Here is a 21,403-nt window from a genome sequence, read left to right on the forward strand (position 1 = left end):
ATATTTAAAATAAATATCTTTATATATACAATATGTATATTAAAATTTCTAATACTTTATACATAATGCGAATGTCGTTATATAGAGATTAAAAAAAAACGTGAGTTACTAATGTGTAGATTCCGCGTGATTATTTCAAAAAAATATTGATTGCACCCCATTTCTATAATTTATTGTTATTAATAAATCTTGTTAAGTTAGTAACTATTTTCTCTGAATCTTTTTAAAAGGAAATAGGGCAATGTTTTTCCAAAATCCGGGACAAATTTTCAAGGCATTTCCGTCGATTGAGTTGGATCGTCGAGGGTGAATCGGCAAGGGACAGCTCAGCCCCGGGGTTCCCGGGCCTACCTTAACACATAGTATCTTAAGTGGGGGGTATTTGATAATATTACACATTTATTCATGTGCTTATATCCATTCACGTCTAAATACGAGTACGGTCAAGTAACTGCTGGAAGGATTAGTTTGTTTCATTTCAAACAAAATATACCTATTGATAAAAATATATCTGTTAAGGATGTATAGAAGAACAAAGTCAAAAATATTTGCTGTTTTAGGCAAATACTTAAAAATTAAAAGCAGGCGAGTCTGTTATAGCCAAATTGTCACGTAATTAGTAGCATCTATAGTCGTTACAACACGACACTTACGCACATCGAGCGCCAAAATTCACGCTTTAAAAAATAAAAATCCGAGCAAAAAGTCGTTCGACACGCGTAAAAGTAAAAGAGGAAGCGGGGAAAAAATCAATGGTTGCGTTTTATGTTCTGTGCGTGAGACAGATCGGTTGTCATGACGACTACGCGGGGGACACGAGTGGCGGGAAAAAAAGGACTTATGACGCGGCCAAGAAAAGAAAATGGCGTCTCCGCTGCCCGCGGAAAGTTGACATTGCCGCTGCGATAGATTTTAAGCTTTTATTGTTCCGAGGACGTTTTGTGCGTCGTGCGAGAGAGAGGCAACATGGGGTAAGGGAGCCAGTAATCGATATTACGCACTTTTGTAGCAATGAAATTGGCGCGGTGCGATGCAAGAATGCTTGCACGCATTGCAATCTTTTAATTTTAGTTTTTTTTTTTCATTTCGAGCTCGAGTTTATGATGCAACTGTCGCAATAGGTCAGCCTGTTTGTTCCATATTTTTTTCTCTTTATATTAAAACTTCTTTGTATGTACGACGGTTAGCTTTTTTATTTGCGTTGTATCTTTCGCGATGTAAACAAAGTATTTGTTATTCGGAAACTGTTTGTTTAATGCTTCGGTAATTTAAATATAATATGTTATGTAAAAACTTAATGCGGTCATAAATTAAATTTCTGTTTTCATAACGGGGGCAGGCATGACAAAAATTTAATCAATGACCGAGCACAGATGGTGCTAATTCATAAATATGAGAAATAATAACATGATGTTGGAAGCGAAATGAGTAATTTTGTGAAAATTTGATGAGTCACGCGCGGGCGCCGTGACGCTATGACGTCACTCACAGAATATACAACCCAAGCATACACATATACATATAAGTGTGAAATCATTATATTGAAATCATTTCAAACATTATATGTATTAAATTGACTAACGTCTTTTAATAAGACGAAGTGTAATATAGTTTCAACCATGTATTCTCATCAGACCATGTGAGAGCTTATCATATCTCTTGTCATATATCATTTTATTTTATTCCATTAAAACAAATTTAACTATAACTATCTTATAAGACGTTTGATAAAATTAAGACCACTGTTAACGCATTAATTTTTTTTTTAAATTTTCAAAACCTAAAATACTTATTCTCCTTAATTAACCCCCAATAATGAAACACTAAGATATAATAGAGTCTAATAGTCAGTAAGTTTGTTCCTCGTACATTAAATATTTTTACATTGAATCTACCAAACTTAGAACAACATTGGAGCAGTCCCTGCGCATATCGATCGGCTACCAGCTATAACTTAACTATACAAATACAAACACATACCAAAAACGACTCTATCATATATTAATAGGGTCTGAATTCATTTGAACGTATCACAAACTGAGCTTTTACGTCGTAATTTTAACTGCGTTCTTTGTATAATAATATTAGCACTATAATTTATGTATGTCTTTACAAATGTTGGACAGATTATTATTTTGTCGGTAATATTGAATGCGGTGTTGTATTACCGATTATAAATGGAATTAATATTATAATATATATATATATATGTTAAATCAGACATGTAAGATGTTTTAAGTTAATATTGGACAGGAAATTCAATAATATTTTTAACATATTATTGTATGTTTTAATTTTATTAATAACAGTTGTATGACATGAATGTCTCTATGACTGTATAGTATGAGGCTCGACTTACATAAAATTTGATTTAATTTTTGATTAAAATTTATTACCGCTGTACGTTCAGTTCTTTCTTTATAATAATAAATTATAAATATTTTCTATATTCACTCACCACTAAATCAAATAAATTTTTGGCAGAAATAGAAAGGAAACTGATGAAAAAAAATTAAATCTTAAAGTGCTTAGAGTATGACGACATTTATTATTCATTGATGAAGCTTCACAGGTGATCGACGAGATAACGAGGAGGGTGATGGAACTAGGTGAAGGGGATCAGCCTTCAGGTACTGTGGACCACGGGACGCGGGAAGCGGGACTCAGAACATGGGACACGGGACATGGGACGTGGGGTGCCGGCGAGGGGACCAGCCGTATATAGGTGAACGTGAACTATGCACTGGGGTTCAAACCCTTCTTACACCTTACGTCCTGAACTCAAAACAATCGGAAACACCAACCTGTCGCGACACCTCAGCGTCACAACCCCACGCTACACGCAAAAATTGACAAATAATATGATTACAGAACATAAACATAGAGCGGAAACGAAATGGAAATGAAGCAGCGATTAGAAAGAATTCCCGCAACCGAAAAATACAGCGGTGAGGTCGTCGATCGATACAACAAGCGACGCCGAGAGCTTCCAGTAAACAGATCGAAGCTGGAGGCGAATCGAATCCCGCCAAATGCAGCGACAGCTGTGCGTAGAGCATCGTAGCGCGGTGTAGCTAGTCGTAGCGGGCGTAGCGTCGCGCGGCGCCAGCGGCCGCGGGCCTATTATTATTATTTGTAAACAAGCGTGTGCGGGCGCGGGGCGTCACGTGACCGGCCGCCATTGGCCGCCGCGGCAGCTGCGCCCGCCGCCAGTCGTCGTCCGCCAGTCGCCGGCCGCCAGTAGCCGGCCGCCAGCCGCCTGCCGCCAGTCCACCGCCGACCGTCGACGCGAACACACGCACGCCTTGCGCTCCCGCGGCCGGGACACGCGCGACGCGATCGCCAACTACATCCCTTTTTGTTTATTTTTCGCGCGCGTCTTTCGAGTCGTTTTTTATATCGGAGGCAGCGAGAAGAAGGTAGCAAGGAGGCGCGGATGGATCTAGCTGCCGGAGAAGGTACAGCTCGTGTTGACGAATGTTTGGTGCGAGCTCTCGTGATGTGTCGCCTGTTGTGTTGTGGAAGCTTCTCGCTGTTTGTGTTGTTTAGTTAGACGAGGCTAGCGGTGGAGCGTGACGCGGGCCCGCCGCCGGGTCGCGTGCTTCCGCCAGAGCTTTCCTCGTGCAGCTTTCGCGATAGGATCCTTTCTTTCCTGACGACGGTACACTGTGCACATCATATATTTAACTTTTAAAACCATTAAATGGTACCATTCGCTAAGATGTAGATGTAGAATTATCTGTGTGTGGAGTAATGTTTGTAGAAATGTAGAGAAGACGATGGAGTGACTTGTACCTTGTTTGGTGTTAATACGGTTCTACGTTTGTTTACCGCGTATGATGCTCAATAATTTGTACTCCAACTGTAAATAACGTCTACGTTTAGTGCGCGACTCCATCTGATAGAGGTACTCGTAGTGTCGCAAACAATATTTCGAAACAAATTCAGTTTTCAAAGTTGTGCCTATTAATTATCAACCAGCAATCTTTAGAACAGCGTGGAGTATTAAGTCCAATGCTATCCCTATTCGGACTGTAGTATTTTCTCTGAATCAAGCCATTGAGCATAAAAGTAAGGATGTTTTAGGTAAATGAACTAATGATAAATTTAGGAGTCTCATCCGAATATAGAATGTGTTAGACGTTCCAGCCTCTGCCGAACTCTTACATTGTAATTGCGGATATTAAGAATTATCACAGATTAACTAAAAGCGAATGATTCTCTAAATTTTATAAAATATAACTAATATTCTCGGCATTACGGTTAGTGTATCTTTGCAATTAGATCTTATGTTTTGTAGTTATTAATATATTATATACATAATAAAGGTATTTAGGTTTGAAGAAGAGACAAAAGAACAAACACTAAAACGTTTTATATTTATAGCGATATATTTTTTTTATTGATATATAAATGAATGCTAGGATCATAAATTTTAATATACTGCATGTAAAATTTGTCATTTTTAACGCGTGTGTGTTTTCTACTGACAATACAAAGTAATGTAACTATTACTTCAGAATATATAAATTCTTCAGATTCGAAATGACTAAGTCGTCGGACAAAGTAATAGCAACAGGCTCGTTTCGTTTTACTAACACATTACAAAGAACAGAAATATTTACATTAATAGTTTAATATTTATGTTCTTTATATATATGTTACTTTGACACTTATTGTAGGACTATTTAAGGAAAAACATCTTAATCCTTCTTGGATTATATCCTTATGTTTCGCGCAAATTGGTTTTTACCGTCATTTATTTTGTAGCATATTTTCTTTCTTTAATTCTTTGTGGAAGCAAATAGTTTTGATTGTGAAATAGTGTCAGCTTTATAGTGGATTAATATTTAGCAAAATCATATAAAGTTACTATTTTTCTATAGATCTTAGGATAAAAGCTACATTATTGTAAGGTTTCCTTAAAGTGTTCGCTTGTTTGTAATTCAAAGAGTGACAAACATCTTAATATGTATAAGATGAGGTAGGATTGCAATATTTTCTATTATTTACAACATCGTTGGTTTCTCCGAATAAAGTCATTTAGATGAAGTTCCAAATTCACGTGTAAAAAAGGCCTTAAATATCAATACCTCTTCCAGAAGTGTCTGATATCGCCCATCCTATCATATCGTTCTATGTGATCGTTTTGGCCGTAATCGTCACAATAATAAATCCTTTAGTAAGTCCGTCGACACGAGGTCCGTATTCCGTGGCGTCGGTCCCACGGAATAATCTAATAAATAACGCGCCTTCCTCCCGTGAATGCGATAATGGCGAGTCAAGTTCAGTGAGGCCAATGAAAACAAATAAACAAATTGGCCAATTTAACCCCCCCTCGCCCCCCGCCCGCCCCGCCAGCCCCTCGGCCCTCGTCCCGCGGCTTTGGAACCAGAGCAACGAATTGTGCAATGCTTCCTTTTTGTACAGAGTTGCTTCCTTCATCTAGATTCTATCCTGATTTGTTAAATTTTATAACGAGGCGTCTGTTACTAATCGTTCGTTAATATATACCGATCGATCACAAGTCATGTTTGTTGAATTTCAAACACGCTTAGAGTTTTCTATTGAAATAATATAAAGCGCTCCCAAATAGATTTCCATCATAGTTTTGCGGACATTAATCGAACGCTTATCGTAATCAATATTATCAGTGTAAAGCAATTGAACGCTCTCCGTTGATGCGAGTGATATATTAAAACGATTCATACATCCTCAAGGATGATCCGTATTTTATTGCTCCTGAGCAAACTGAGGGACTGTGGTTTGGAGATTTATAAAGTATAATACAAACATAACGCCGGACAAAGTTTAGCCATGTAGGATATTTTATTTATACAAGTCTCGCCGGTGAACGTACGACGACTTAATGTGAACTCGCTATTTCAGATCTCATTCAGCTTTGCATTCGACTCTAATATCGCTCAAGTCGGTGTGATCGTTTTTTAATCGAATAATACCTAGATATGAACCGTCTTCAATGTTATGCCATAATTCCTATGCAAATTCCCACTTGAAATATCGCAATATATATATAATACAATATTATAAATATGATTTACGTTACGTAAATCGGATAGAGCCCTAAAGGAAACGGCATTAACCGTACATTCACAATGCTACATGTGTGACTTCCTTCAAACAATTTAGTCTTATAGGTGTAAGTACAAAAAATACTCAATTTCCGATGTCGCATCCGATAGGAGAAAGACGTTTAAGGAAAAAAAGCTCAACAAAACTATAACGACCAACATAACATTGCATTGTTTTGAATCAATAGGATCTATTGACTGTCTTAATACATGGGGATAGAGTCGGGAATGATTCGGCGCACACCGCGCGGGGTGCACGTTATGGTGGTGAGGTGAGGCACAAGAAAAAGTGGTACTGTGGGAAAGATTGTAAAAAACGCCACATCTGCGGCGCTATTCAACTGGCTTCGAGTACTTCAATGGGATGGTAACTCTATATGGGAGATTCATCGTTATCATTGTCTTATCTCTCGATTGTCTTTGTTTTTGGCTGTGACGTCACAGGTATTTTTAAGATTCATCCAGCCGCGTGTCACAGATTTCAGCCCGCGAGCTTCTTTTATTTCAGTTCCGAAATACTTCTCGCTCGGATTTGTAACAGATTGAAATAACTCTACTGGAATTACATTAATATCATACACGTTTAAATTAATTCATTTATAGTTATTTAAATTACTCATCAGAAGGCGGTTGATTTGAAAATAAGCTCAAATTGAATACGCCATTAAACATACGATATATAATGAAAAAAATAATATTATTTTCAAATAAAATTTCAGTCAAGAAACCCTATCTACTATAAATAATGATATAGCAAACAGCATAACAAAAATTCTTATGTGTGTGAATGCATATGATTACCGTGAAATGTCGTTCAAAAGCCTTTTTTCAAATCGTAGTGTTTGTGTCAGTATTAAACGAGACGTAGCAATCATCACGATGACGTATCCTGCCAAAGGTGTCATTACGAAATAATGTGTGAGAAATTGTCGTCAACTTAAATTATATCAAATTATAAACGATATTTAAAAAACAAAAAACATAGCTTCGGCGCACACACGGACGGTATATTAATTGAAACCCAATTAAGTTTTTAATTAAAAAGAAATTAATACTTTCTAATGAATAAACATCGTGTGGAAAATAAACTAGCACGTTATGAAAAACACCTGCTGAAATGCTAATAAAAGAAATTTGAAATCGTCTTATACGAATAGGTGTTGAGCATTTAAATAATAGTTGTATGTGAGTCAAAGGCTTGTATCGAATTCGTGAGTATGAATGTTCCGTGTCGTAAAGTTCGGGTATCTTTATATTGAGTTATCAATGAGTTATCAGCGAGTGATCACGGTAACGATATCTGTTTCCTGCGCAGGTACTCGCGACCACCGGATGTTATACCGTGTAACAGCCCGGCTATAAAAATAAACGAATAATAATCATTCACACACGATCGCATTATTATGTATCGAATCATTCATATAAAAATATACGAAAACAAAACGTGTATACCACGCCGGCAACAATACAACACGAGATCATTCATTAATTCCGAAACGTTACATATTTTTCAATATTTTCAAATTCGTAGTAAAAGCGAAATCATGAAGCCGTCGTAACTTCAAGTTCAGCTTTCGAGATTCAAGGATTTCCGAACGTCATCTAAACATGCATCGGTCGTTGCGCCAGAACGCGTCGGGACAAAAAAGCGACAACATCCGCACTAAAAATAAGCCGTATAATTACAGCGCAAAGCTGAAAGCGCAATGCTTTCGCTGCAGCGATTGTACGGTTGCCCTTGACAACCGAGACCCAGATACTATCGCTTTCCGCACACACCCGGCCTCGTCACCCACACAGGCGCACCACAGACGAGTCCTCGCGCACACATGCACACGTATCGTTTAATGACGACGCACGCACACTCCGGTCTCAGGTTGCGTTCCGTTTCGACTGAGCTTTTTAATCTTTTTTTTTTCGAGGAACGCTCTTTGTGCTCATCTACAAAGAGTTTCGCCTCGTGATTACTAGTCAGGACATTTTGATCGCACTTTTAAGTCTCGATGACGCAATCCAAATATAATGTTCCTTTGATTGTGTATGGAAATATAACGCTTATCATATTTAGTTTATTATGTTGGGTTGGGTTGAATTAAAACCCTTTCCCTTCATTGGATTTATTTTAAACTTAAGAAAATAATCATTTTTGATTCTCGGTTTAAGTTTCTTGAATGAAGTCGGAGACTTAGAAAGAAATTGTTAAGAAATATACTGAAATTAAAGCTATGACAAACTTCTAGTGAACGTTTAAATCACAGACAAATATACATATGTCCATATCAAAAATGTTTCAGCCTAACAAGTTTATTAACGTCCATAATTCTGATCAAAATTTATAAATAACATCATTCAGTTGAATATTAAAATATCATAAATAATTCTATGTTTTACCATAAATAGATATAAATGTAACAAAAACAATACAATTAAAAATAGGAAAGCTATAAGTCAAAAGGCGGTTTAAAATCGTAACCATTAAAAATAGTTTCCCTTAAAATAGTAGATCCGAAATAGAGTTGACTACGAAGGCTATAAATAGAATGTTTACAAGCGGCCATGTGACGACATTCAAATAGTTTGGGATAAATGTTGTATGAGACGAAGAATTGTCAATTATTGTCGAAAATTTTATTTATTATTTATAACATAGAACAACACTATTTTACAGTGAATCGTAAGTCTAATATTATTAGGATTCAAGTAAACTGAAACAATTTTTTTTTCATTCTTAAATGTCCATAACATTTGTCAAAACATCTGCCGAAATAGATATTAAAAACAAACATTTTCAGTTCGCGCCATCGATTTAGAAACGATTCAAAACACGATGTGCGCATGCGTGATAGGGAACGCGTAAATCGGTTTGCATTGAAAAAAATATAGTGTATTAAACAAAAAAAAATATAATTATATTAGGATATTATTATCAATTATGATTTTTTTTTACAAAAATACACTGAGGAATATATTTAATAAGAAATGTTGTGTGATTAAATGACAATTATCGTATTTTGTACTAATTTTATTATTTGTCTGTAGATTGGTGCAGGCCGCGCGGATAGCCCCCGCCAGCCTTCGCCTCACCGTGCAACACAACGACGAACAACCAAGAGCCACGCAAGCCTCAAACCAAAGCCTCCAGTCATATCTTTCGTTTCAAAAATTTTTATATAAGCACTATTTTTTAAAACCTTTTAACGATTAACTTTACGACAAAATAGTATACGCTAACTCCCAAACAGTACAAATTAATTTAAGTCTGAAATGATCGGTATTTACAATAAGAGAAGCCTTGAAGAAAAATTACGAAGAAAAAACTATCAACGACCAGTATTTTAACGTTCCAAAATAATAATAGATCGTTGAACGAGTGCACAAAAGATTTTATTAATAGTTAAAAAATAAATAAAAAAACGTACCAATTCCTCGAGCATTCTCTAAAAAAAAAGTCAGCCAAAGATTTTTATAAGTAGTTATTAAGACTCCAATAAGTTATCTGCCTGTTGTTAAGGACTTTTTATATAATTTATTTGATAGTGAGATAACGAATATATTGTGATTAGTGTAGTGTTAACCGGTGTGCCGTATAATCGTTAATTAAGTGCTATTTAGTATAAGGTGGACATAACGAAGCCAGTTCGAAGAGTACAAATTACCAAGTTCCAGATCAGTTCAGAGTGTTCAGTACAACGTATATAGACTTAGTAGAGCTTATATTATTAAGATAGAAGTGTTTAAGAGTGACGGGATGAGGTTGCGTCGTGTGAAGACATGAGCGATACGCTCAGGAGCGAGGCGGGCGCGGATAGCGCGCACTTACCGCCCTTCTCGACCTTCGGTGAAATGGCGGAGAACGAGCAGAGGATCCTGACGGCCGACGCCAGGCTGCTGGATCCCGCGTGGGAGTACTACGAGAGGACCGGGGACACAGTCTCCGTCATCGCCAGCCAGCCGCAGTACCGCCCCTGGGAGTCGATGCCTATCACGGTCAATTCCAAGGATGCAATACTACGGGCGGGTTTCTCATCTCCTCTCGAATACCAGTCGATTACGTTACAACCGATACCAAACAAGCTACCGTCCTTCCAAAGCCAATTTCAGACGTTCCCAGAGACCACAGTCATACCGGAGACTGGTCTGCCGAGTGTGACGCCAGTTCCTGTCACCACGAGCCCCACACCCAGCGCGAGTCCTAGTCAGTTAACCCAGCTCACGCAACTAACGACACCTTCATCGCCAGCACATTTAACTACCTTGGCCCAGGTGGCGCCCTTGTCCAGTACTTTGACTACGCTGTCACCGGTCAATGCAACGACATTCCACACTCTCACCGCTGTGAACGCTCGGAGTTACCCAATCGTTCCGGCGCCCTTACAAGCCAGAGAGCTAGCACCGACAGGCCAAGCGTACATTGACGACCGACACATACAGCTTTACCAACCGAATATTGCAACCATTAACGCATTTCCGACACAAAATGGTATACTGCATCAGAACGGGGCGCTTCTACACCAGAACGGTAGCTTAATACAGAACATTCAAAGTCCAACAGTCGTTCATGTATTGAAAAACGAGCCGTTCGATATGAAATCATTACAAGACAAGTACACGCCGAACGGGCTGCATCACAGTAATTTTCAAAATCCAATGTTAATTGATAATAGCTACGAGAAGAAAGTGAACGGTTTCGGGAGTGGTTCATCGCCGACCAGGTCGGACTTCAGGAAAAAGGAGAGACGGAAAATGAGAGCGAATAGCTCGGAATCAGACTGTTCTAATATGGAGATGGGTTCAGAGAGTAGTGGACAGGTGGCAGCGGTGTCATCCACAGCAGGGTTCAAGTCCCCGATGCACGGCGCGCCGCCAATGAACACGGGACCCATGGAACTCGACGACATATCCAGCGAAAAACAGGTGAGTTTCATATATTTTTGTTAGTTAAATCTCACAAGTAAAGTTCATCGCCTTAAAAAAAAGATTTCCGTCAATAACGGGAATTAAAGATCCCCTTAAATACGGTACAAAATCAAACCGACAACCAATGTCTCTTTCCGCGAATTGGTAAATTGCGTAAACAAGACGCCGGGGGATTGCGAAAAGCGAATATTCGACAAAATATATGAGAATTCTCTGAATTTTATTCGACTACATGGCGACGCTGAACCGAAGAACATATTCGGGGGAATTCTAAAAAGAAAAACTTTTCCAGTAATTTCACCTTTTATTATTCGGGAGCAGTTTTTATTCTCAGTTCCGAGCCTCGTAACGGCCGAACTCTCTGTCTTCGCGGCTATAAATTTAATAGTTAGCCGATTTGCTTGTTCCTCCAATAAATTAACTTCCTCTCTCGTTTAAAACACAAATTAAAGTCGGGCGATTTACGCGTGTCGCGCTTACAAAGTGGGACTTTCATTTGAACATATTAACAGTAATTAAGCAGGTTCAAAAGTTTTTAATAATTTTGATTTCAATTTATATTTAAAATACTAAACTTCATTTATCTATAAAATTTAAATCTCCATAACAAGTGGCTCTAATGACTTTTTTAATAAAAGAACTGAGTAATATAGATTATATATATTAAGTCTGCAAGGGATAATTAACAAATAAATATAATAGTTTTATTGTTACGACAGTTCATGTAACGTACATATAGCGAGGTAGCCAATAAAGTAGAATAGTATGCGTCGATTACATGCAATTGTCGTGTGGAGAAATCATAATGAAAAAACGTCTAACTTCTAGAAAAGGTTCAGTATACAGTGGCATTCCTTTCAAAATGTCAGCGTTTCCTTGTCTAATAATGAACACCTTTGAAACATCTGCTTTTGTACCAATTATTTTACACTTTTTACTGCTCTCTTTAGATGCTAGTCAACAAATTGAATTCATATAGACTATATTTATTATCGAGTGATCAATATTAAATCGTTAACGTGTGTACGTGTTTGTGTGTATTAATCTTATTACTGTTCTATTATAAAGTGAGTGATGTTGAGATTATATCTGAATCATTAGACGCACGCGAATGTTATCAGAAAATTACATTTTAATAAGCTGAAAACCCGTTCTGTGGACTGCTGTATCGAATTTCCCAGCGAATACTTAAATATCTGTCTGGGAAATTTAAATGTTATAATTTTTTTTTACTGGCAACACTCATAGGAAAGCAAAAGAGGAATTTATTACAAGAATACTCTTACCTGAATATAAATTGGATTATTTGACAAACGACAGCTCTTGCGAGAATGAGATCTTTATTTTTCGGTAATAGGCGGTATATTTCAATTGCTGATTACGTGTGAGTCAAAGCGGGGAAATCCAATGCGAAAGTTTCCTAGAAACAAAACACGAAACACAGGACTAAAACAGACGACATAATACATTTAACTTATTTATTATCTGTAATTCGTACACAATTCATTGTGTGAAAAACAATTTTATTTGTATTTCAATAAATAAAAAGTTATTCAATCATAATTATTGAGAGTAGATATAAATTTGTTTTTATTTTACAAAGTTTATTACAAAATTATATACAGTTGATAGTTAGCCAATGTTAAAATATTGCCATTATCAAAAACATTAATGCACACATGGCGTTAGAAGTATTTAATTAGAATAAGAATTTTCTAACAGCACGATGTTCATTACATCTGTCAGATAGGACATACATAAAAAATTATAATTTATTGATAGCAGTTGGGAATCAATTATTTGAATTATTGATTATATTTTATAATTCACATTTTTATTTCTAGCAATTACTTATTTTATTGTAATAAGTAAAGAATATTATAAATTTTAATAGCTTTTTATTTTATATACATTATTGCCGTCTGTGGAATGTTTGATAATGAGTAAGAAATGCGTTTGTTCATTGCCGAATTTGTAATAAAAAAAAACTTATTCTACCATATCCTACGTCAGCTGTTAGTACGATTTTGATCTTGACAAGAGCCAGTTGTTATGCGAATAAAATATAGAATATATCAAACAGATGTTAGGTTTATGGTAATAGCTTAATTAGATCCTTCTTCATATATGAAATAAAAAAAAAAACGTTAAATACATATTATTATTTGTTTATGGGTTTGAGATATAATTAAGTTTAAAAAATATGTGTACTTATGTAAACATTAAAATAAAATATTAATTTTTATCTTAGTTCAAATCTTAATATGGACATGGCATTAAATAATATAATAATTGAGAAGGTTGTATATGATAAGTAATAACATTTATAGTCAACAGGACAATAGCCTCGTTAAAACATATAGATGATCATATTTTCTAATTAAATTGCTTAAAAGTTTGTAAATTATCACTCACACAGCCGTCACGATCGAACGCAGCGCATGACCCAGACGAATTATTAACGAGTTCAAAATACTCCCGAATTGTTGTCTGAGAAATAATTGCATTCTTTGTGTTTGGGAGGTTCCGAAACGCTAACAGTGAGATTAGGGAGTAATTTCTGCGTTATTATTATAATATTACACACAAAACAAACTGTAAAATTGTTGTAAAAGACTAACAAATTGACTTAATATTAGTTCTTTTCATCGCAGACTAAAAAGAAAAGAAAGAGATGTGGCGAGTGTATAGGCTGCCAACGAAAAGATAACTGTGGTGACTGCGCTCCGTGCAGGAACGACAAGTCACATCAGATATGCAAGCAAAGAAGATGCGAGAAGCTGACGGAGAAGAAGGTAAGCCTTAGAAAATAATTACTACTAATTATGTGTTTATCAAAGTTAAGCATGCATAGTACATTCTGCAAATGTCACACAGAATTATTTTATCCAACGACATATAATCGACTTTGACAGCTCAGTGACGCTGTCAAAGTACTGAAATATTTAAAAAGCGGAGTGTGAAGAGCCAAAATATTATCAGTCGCTAACAAATTTAAACACTTCCGCCAACGAGTTAAAAATCCCGCTGCAGTATTACAAACAGGCGTTACTGACAGAATTGACCGATTTGAATAAAGCCAAAAAAAGTACATCTACATATTTTGAAAACAGTTTCGGTTAAAAAACACTTGTATCCGTAAAAAAAAGGAATCTATTTGTGAATGACGCAAAGACTTGTATGACTTATTTACGAGGTATTTGCATTAATTTATTCGCCTGCATAGATTAGCGCCATCTTGTCAACGGTTTCGTGCTTTGTGTAATGGCGGGAGCGTTTTATCAAAAACTTAAGAAAACAAACGTGATGCATATACATATATATAAATGCTTAATAGTTTATAATATTTATACGTCCCTCGAAATTAGGTCTGTCAAATTTATTATATTTTATTCAAATTAAGGCTCCTCTTTTGTTTTCTCATTATAGCTCCTGAAATATGAATCATATATTTTTTATAATCTATTACTTTTTCATAAAGATACCGCAAAACTAAGCGACAACGGCAATAATGTATACGAATCAAAATTCAAAACAAAGGCCGGTATTTCCATAAAACTGTAATAAAAACAACTGCAAAGTTAATAGCCCATGAAAAATCGCAGGCAATTTCTTTTCAACATTCATTTAATTTCCAAATTGATATAAAAAAAATTGTACATGAAGTAATAATTAGAAATACAATAATAGTTATATACGTAGAAAGTACAAAACAAAACTTACGTGTCAGACATCTTTATTTGCCGATGAAATAATGTCAAGTAATTATATTTTTTTAAAAACACAATAAAGTAAAATTGTGTTAGAGAAAATATAGTTTTGAAAGAATTTTAAAATTACTTTGAGCGGGGTGAGAAATGTATGATTATTTTGCATTGAATCTATTTCAAACAATTATGTGCGTGATAGTTGTGGGTGCTCACACAACAATGAAATATCATATAATAATTAATATAAAGCAGATTCCAAAGCGAAAGTTTTGACTCAAACTTCAGAGTACGTACCTACTTGACTTAATTTACGATTATAAGTTAAGGGCTGCGAAGTAACTTAAACTTAGCAAATTAGTTTTAAAACAACCGCCGTAAAGCTTAGCCGGGAAGGGAGCCCTTGTTCTGTTCTGAATCACCTTTATTTGAAGCCTACTTTTAAAGTAATTATTCTATGGTAACTGAGATTTTTTTCTAGTGTTCTCATTAAAATGAATGCTCTAATCTAGCTTTCAGATACCATTAAAACGAGAATTCACATGAAAAAACCTACGGAAATTTGTTTAAAATCAACGTATTGTTAATAATAATATCATGTGATGCCTTAAACCTTTGTGATGTGTCCACATTTACTCGCTCGTGCCCGACAGCTGTTCCAATCATAGCGATACTAGAATCTTTATCACGGATAATAAAGGTGGCGCGGCAGCTGTTACGATTGTATTCCTTTTTGATATTCTTTAAATCTACGCAACACATCAAATTCGATCAAAGTTCTCACACCAAAAAAATATATATTCGATACTTCCCATACAGCCAATGTTAAGATATCTTCTGTCTTTTTAATGACTACGAAGATGATAATTCAGAACCGATACGAAAAAAATAGTCTTGATTAAATGTAAATGAGAGTTTTTTTTTCTCTTAAAAACTTGGAAAACAATATAGCGATAAACATTTCCAAGAAAGTTTGTTATAAATCCACTGCTTTTATCGCAGATTTTAATGGCTTTTTTGTTTTGCGAATTATTCATACATTTACTTTAATCGACGATTTTTTTTCTTCTCGTCCAAATTAATGGCACGAATATCGTCGCGACATCTTGAAATTAAAGAGGATTTATTACTCACTATCCATACTTTATATCGTCGGATTACTTCGCTCTAATAACATTATGCTAGGCCAATGATATTTATAGAAAAAATATGGCAAAAATAATAGTATGTGATATCGTTTTATTGCTTTTGTTATAATTAACTTATAATACAATCGTCTGGCTGAGTCTAAGCTGATATCTAAGTCATCTAAAATAATTTCGTCATTACAGATGTGAATCTGTATATGAATATAGATATTGAATAGAAAAAAAAAATACGAAGACAGACTATAAAAATGTAACTGTATTATTCGCGGTGACATTGACCAAAAAAAATATATCGTGATTCGAACCAAGGGGTCCAACTCCGAGGCCACGTGGGTCCACAGAGTATAACGGTTTGATTTTTTTTGTGGCACGCGCCAAGAGCCGGTGATTCAAGAGCAGATGGTCCGTTTTTGTACTATCAGCTGATGTAACGTTAATGCATCTTGCATTCGGCCGACGTAATGATCTTTTTTTTTCATCTATATCAGTCCTTTCGTAACAGCTTCGTTGAATTTCAATTAATTTAATGATTTTTTTTTACTGTTTACTTTATTCAGATATTTTTAATTTTATTCCAGTAAGATTATTTTTTATATTATATCGTTGCGTATCTTTAAATTAAAGTGAATTAGCTATTCGAGCTCATTTAATGTATGTATATACCTATGGGAATATTATAATTTACTTTAAGAATAGATTTTATATTCAAAAAAAAATCTTTTATTCTCATAAACCCGTCATGGCAAGATGGCGGCTGTATAAACTTGCATCGAATAAAGAATCTATTGTCGCTTCATAATAAAAGTTGAAAGAAGAATTAAAGTTCTGTTCATTCATGTGTACAAGGCAACAAAAAATTACTGATATGCAGTCGTTCCCAACCGGTTTTGCATATCAATCACGAGTTAATGTCATTATACAAGCTCCTACTTTGTGATGCATCGTTTTAATTCTTTTAAAATGTAAATTATTATTGCATTATCTTAAAAGAGCAAAAGCTCTACACTACTCTTCGACCAAGCAACAAATCAATACTTTTTCCTAGCGAAGACTACCCCAATGCACGCAACTAATTCATATAGCCTAGAACGCGCAGATATAAATAACTTTATCTATACGACCTCTTTTCTACAACCAAACAGTTACACACACAGGCAAAGATCTCGACCAATCACGCTCTACTTTCATAATATAGGTGCACTGCTTGTACTAGTGTGTGTAAGTGCGTGAGGGGTGCGTTGATGCACCCCTACTACGCATTAAATGCGACACGGAATCCTCCGCGTTTTATTTATTGCTAAAATATATTTCTAAAATTTTGATAACTCTGTATATTGAAAATGACACGCGAGTGTAACGGAAGATGTTGTAACTTGTCTTGATATTACAAAAAAAGCTTTAAGTTTAAAATATAAATCCAACTTATTATTTTTTTAATATCATAAATTAAAGCTTTTTCTACACCGAGCTCTCGCCATTAAGCAAAGCAGCGCGAGTAAGTGGTGCGTTCAGTTCAATGCGGTGGTAAAATCGCGCGTGCCCACGCATACGTACGCAGTTCCGCGCCCCGGGCCCTAACCATTCTAATGCTTGACTTGAAGTGCTTTTAACACATATTTAAAAAAAATATTTTTGCTTTTAAAACCTAGGGCTTCATTACTATGTTTACCTTTTAGAAATTGTTGCTTGTTTGGCACGGTACAAGGAACACAGAAAATATAATATCAAATAACCAAAGAGGTTGTCGTGTGGCATATTTAAATGACATTAAATCTTAAAAATAAAAATATAAAATAGAATATATGAATGCCACTAAAAAAGAATATGTCAAAAACTTAAAATATAAGACAATGCCAAAATAAAAAATGTGAAGCAATCCAGCGTCCATAGCTAGCAAGGCCTGAGCTAGTCTGTGGTTCATTCAGTTCATTAGAGACTTCCCTAACGCGCTGAATCCATGCAGCGTTAACAAGTCCCTCCCCCGAACCCACCACATACCCCAAGCATTCTAATTTTGTCCTCAGTCACCGTTAGAACAATATCTTTGTCATACGTACTTCAAATAATTTGACCGCATCAATTATATAATCGTAAATTTCCTTAAGCAGCCAATCACTAATGACACTACTTTTCGATGCTCTACCAACAAAAAAATTAACACAAAAAATGACGAAGATATACTTACGTTTACATTACTTTAAACACGACGTTAAACATTGGAAATATGTGCAATTGATGACAACGGTATTTTCGACACAAATACTTAAAACTGAAAATAAACAGTCAGCCATTTTGAAAACTTCATTTCTAAACATCTTAAGAGCTATGAAAGTAATTTTAATTGAAAAAAAAAATGCAATGTTTATAATAATCTTGTGCGTATCAAAGCGCCCCAGTACATAGGCCGGCTCCGCCCACACTGAACGCCTAACCTACATACATCTGACCTACGATTAATATGTTCCATGTTTACAATATTCACAACAGATGATTGTATTTTGATGTTTTATTTTTATTTAATTTTACAAAACTTGTCAACGACTTTGGAAGTGCGGCTTATGATATAAATTACGATTTTATATTTTACTTTGTATTTTCATATATAAAAAAAAAAACTTTATTTATTATTAAAATAAATGATTTTTAAAAGTACAACACAAAGTGAATTTTCTTGTAATATAATTTATATTATATAATATAATTTATGTATTTGTATATAAATATGTAAAGTGGTCAGTCAATGATTAGTCTAAACCAATATATAAATATATCGTAATAAAGATAAATGCAATTAGTATTTTATCGTTACTTATACATATGCTATGATTGTAATTCAATTTGAAGTTCCGTCGTAACAGAATGTATAAATCAATTGGCCTCTCAATGAACCCACATTGATTAAAAAAAAACCGCTATAAAGGCTCTCAAGCAAAGAAAGTAAGCTAAGGTAATGAACGGCGTACTTGAAGTAATAATCTTATTGAAAATATCATGATTAATTAAAATGTACTGGCTGTAAAGCGATTCCGCCCGAGGCGATGCAGGTAATGAGAGCAAAGGGGTAAAGATGGTTTATATACTATGTAATGTATGTGTGTTATATGCTAACATAGTGGAAGGCGTAGTTAGGGGTTCGCATAACCTAGTGAACGCACTGCCTACTTTACAAGAGGCACATAGGCAGGGGCAAACGGGAAAAAGCAAATACATACGATTCTTACGTGAACAGCCTTTTATGTTCCTTGTGAGAGAGTTCAAGAGAATATTCTATTTTTATAAGAGCACCTTCTTTACATATCTACAAGTAAGACAAGCATGCACCCCTAAATGACATGTCCCAAGCGAAATTTTACTTTGAATAGTTTCGACCGAGGATATAGACCTCATCTGCTCACGACACAACAATAACATTTGAGCTAATTTACTAGTTAGTGAGATATAATAAAAAACAAGTATGAAATGTCCGTTTATTTACGTTGGTAAGTGACTCATTGCTGTACTCATCGAACAATCAAAGCCAGGCTAACGACCTCCCGGCTTAAGCCTTTCTACCCCTTCAGCGATCGCCATTATCGTTTGATCCCTGCATCTTCGCCACTCACCCTCTCTGGTTTCCCATCTTCTAAGTGATAGCGAGACGCGGTAGCTCACACTATATTGGTTAGGGTCTTTGCCAACTTGGTTATTGTGTGAGGCTACTGATAGGTAATTGCAGTTTTTATGCACCGATATAGGGTAAGGGAGATAGGAGGGAACGCAATTGAGGTAAATAAAATACTCTAATGATGCCTGATGATGGAGTGCTAATTACTTAATGGGGGTTGATAACCACGTTAACACAGACAATACAATTATACCAAAGCTACGACTTTGAATATCATTCTTCAATATCTCAATGTTTGTACCCAACTCCGATGAAGTTCATCGTATTAGCACCATTAAATTTTGAACTGTAATCACGATTGGTCTCTTCAATATTGAATACATTGACCGTAACGCGAGTGCTCACCAGATAATGACAATCCAGTGATGATGGTAATAAGGCAACACGTAACTGAATCCCGGCGGGAACGGTAAAGTATAATTTATGATTTAGCTCCGGTTTAGAGACTTCCGGCGCGCCTCGCTCAAACATTGTAACGCTATACCGGGACACCTTTATTTGATTTATGCTATAGACTTCAAAATTTTTTTATATAAAAAACTCATGGGAATCGCGGCCTGAAATATGAACTTACTCTATTATTGGATTGTCGACGACGTGACGACGAATGTGGATAAATTTGTAATTAGAGGAAGAATAGTATAGGAAGGTCTTTCGTGATGACGATGACATCTTATATTGTGATGAATTTTAACGATTTCACAAAGCGATGGGCCATACAGAAAGACTTTAAAAACATCTATAGAAATTATACATATTAAAAGTAAATTATTTAATTAAAAATATCTGCAACTCTTATTGTTAAATTATTCTTACGGATCTTATTTATACATAGAATTTGAGAACTTAGGCCATATATATTATCTACAAGTTAATACTATCTACAATACAGTTTATATAAATGTTTATGTCAACCAAAATTGTATATGTATTGCCATATACTATAACGCAGTGGTCTGCCCCTAGACAATGTTACTATAAAATTTTAGCGGTTTTATTCCGTATTTCACATCGGAAATTTAACACGTAATTAGTGTTGCTATATACTATTCGGTCACGCATGTCATTCGCATTCGCCATATGTCGCGTCAAAATAATTATCCATAAAATAAAATGCATTTTATAACGTTGTCATAATTTATTTGAGCTTCTTCTTTTGTAATTTTTCATAATAAAATATTACAATATGCTACGTAGTCAGTACTTTCATGGATTAAATATCAAAAATACATATTTCGCTTGTTTTGTTATTTGTGAAATACAATCTATATATTTTTTTTATTCATAACACAATAATGTATAACCCAATGAGTAAATGAATATAAAACTTGAAGTTATGACATCCAGTTTATAATATCTGTGCATTTATTATTTTTGACATATCCGCCATTTTGAATTGGAGCAGCTGGTCCACGAGTTCGTTGACCCGTTTTTTATGGTACATCCAGGTAGACTTCTATGGGTCGACCATAGAATTTTAAACTATTTTATATAACAGAGTAACAATAGAAGAAATAATAATAATACGTAAAGAACTATCCTAACAGCATGTTTTTATAGTGCTGACAGATTTTTAAACACATTTAACCCATTCCGCAATCGAAAAAAACAAGAACATATGCACCCTTGGTGAAATATTAAATTCAGTAAATAGTCTTTAATTTATTTAACAGTTTGTTAGCTAGAGAAATGCGAACGTGAGAATTAAAAAAGAGAACCCTGTACTCGTTATATTGAAAAAAAAAACATTAAAACAGACACGAATCAGTGGACACTACATTGTAGAATATTAAAGAGTCCACGATGATTATGAGGAATCTATCAGATGACCTTTCTGGTTGTCAGTCATCATAACGTATAGTGCGCACGCGCACA

The 21,403-nt window shown here is 35.2% G+C and overlaps 1 protein-coding gene across 1 annotated transcript in view; it reads left to right on the top strand.

Annotated features, from left to right (window-relative positions):
* Positions 1-3,283: 3,283 nt before the first annotated feature.
* The window catches only part of LOC133319033 (methylcytosine dioxygenase TET-like), a 35,870-nt gene continuing 17,750 nt past the window's right edge, over positions 3,284-21,403 (top strand). Inside the window, exons 1-3 of the mRNA XM_061521918.1 lie at positions 3,284-3,458; positions 9,132-11,006; positions 13,664-13,804. Of these exons, the coding sequence (XP_061377902.1) occupies positions 9,864-11,006; positions 13,664-13,804 (1,284 nt within the window). The 5' untranslated portion in view covers positions 3,284-3,458; positions 9,132-9,863. The remainder of the gene's footprint in view (positions 3,459-9,131; positions 11,007-13,663; positions 13,805-21,403) is intronic.

The sequence above is a fragment of the Danaus plexippus genome, chromosome 11 (genome assembly GCF_018135715.1).
Source record: "Danaus plexippus chromosome 11, MEX_DaPlex, whole genome shotgun sequence".
Classification (NCBI taxonomy): Eukaryota; Metazoa; Arthropoda; class Insecta; order Lepidoptera; family Nymphalidae; genus Danaus; species Danaus plexippus.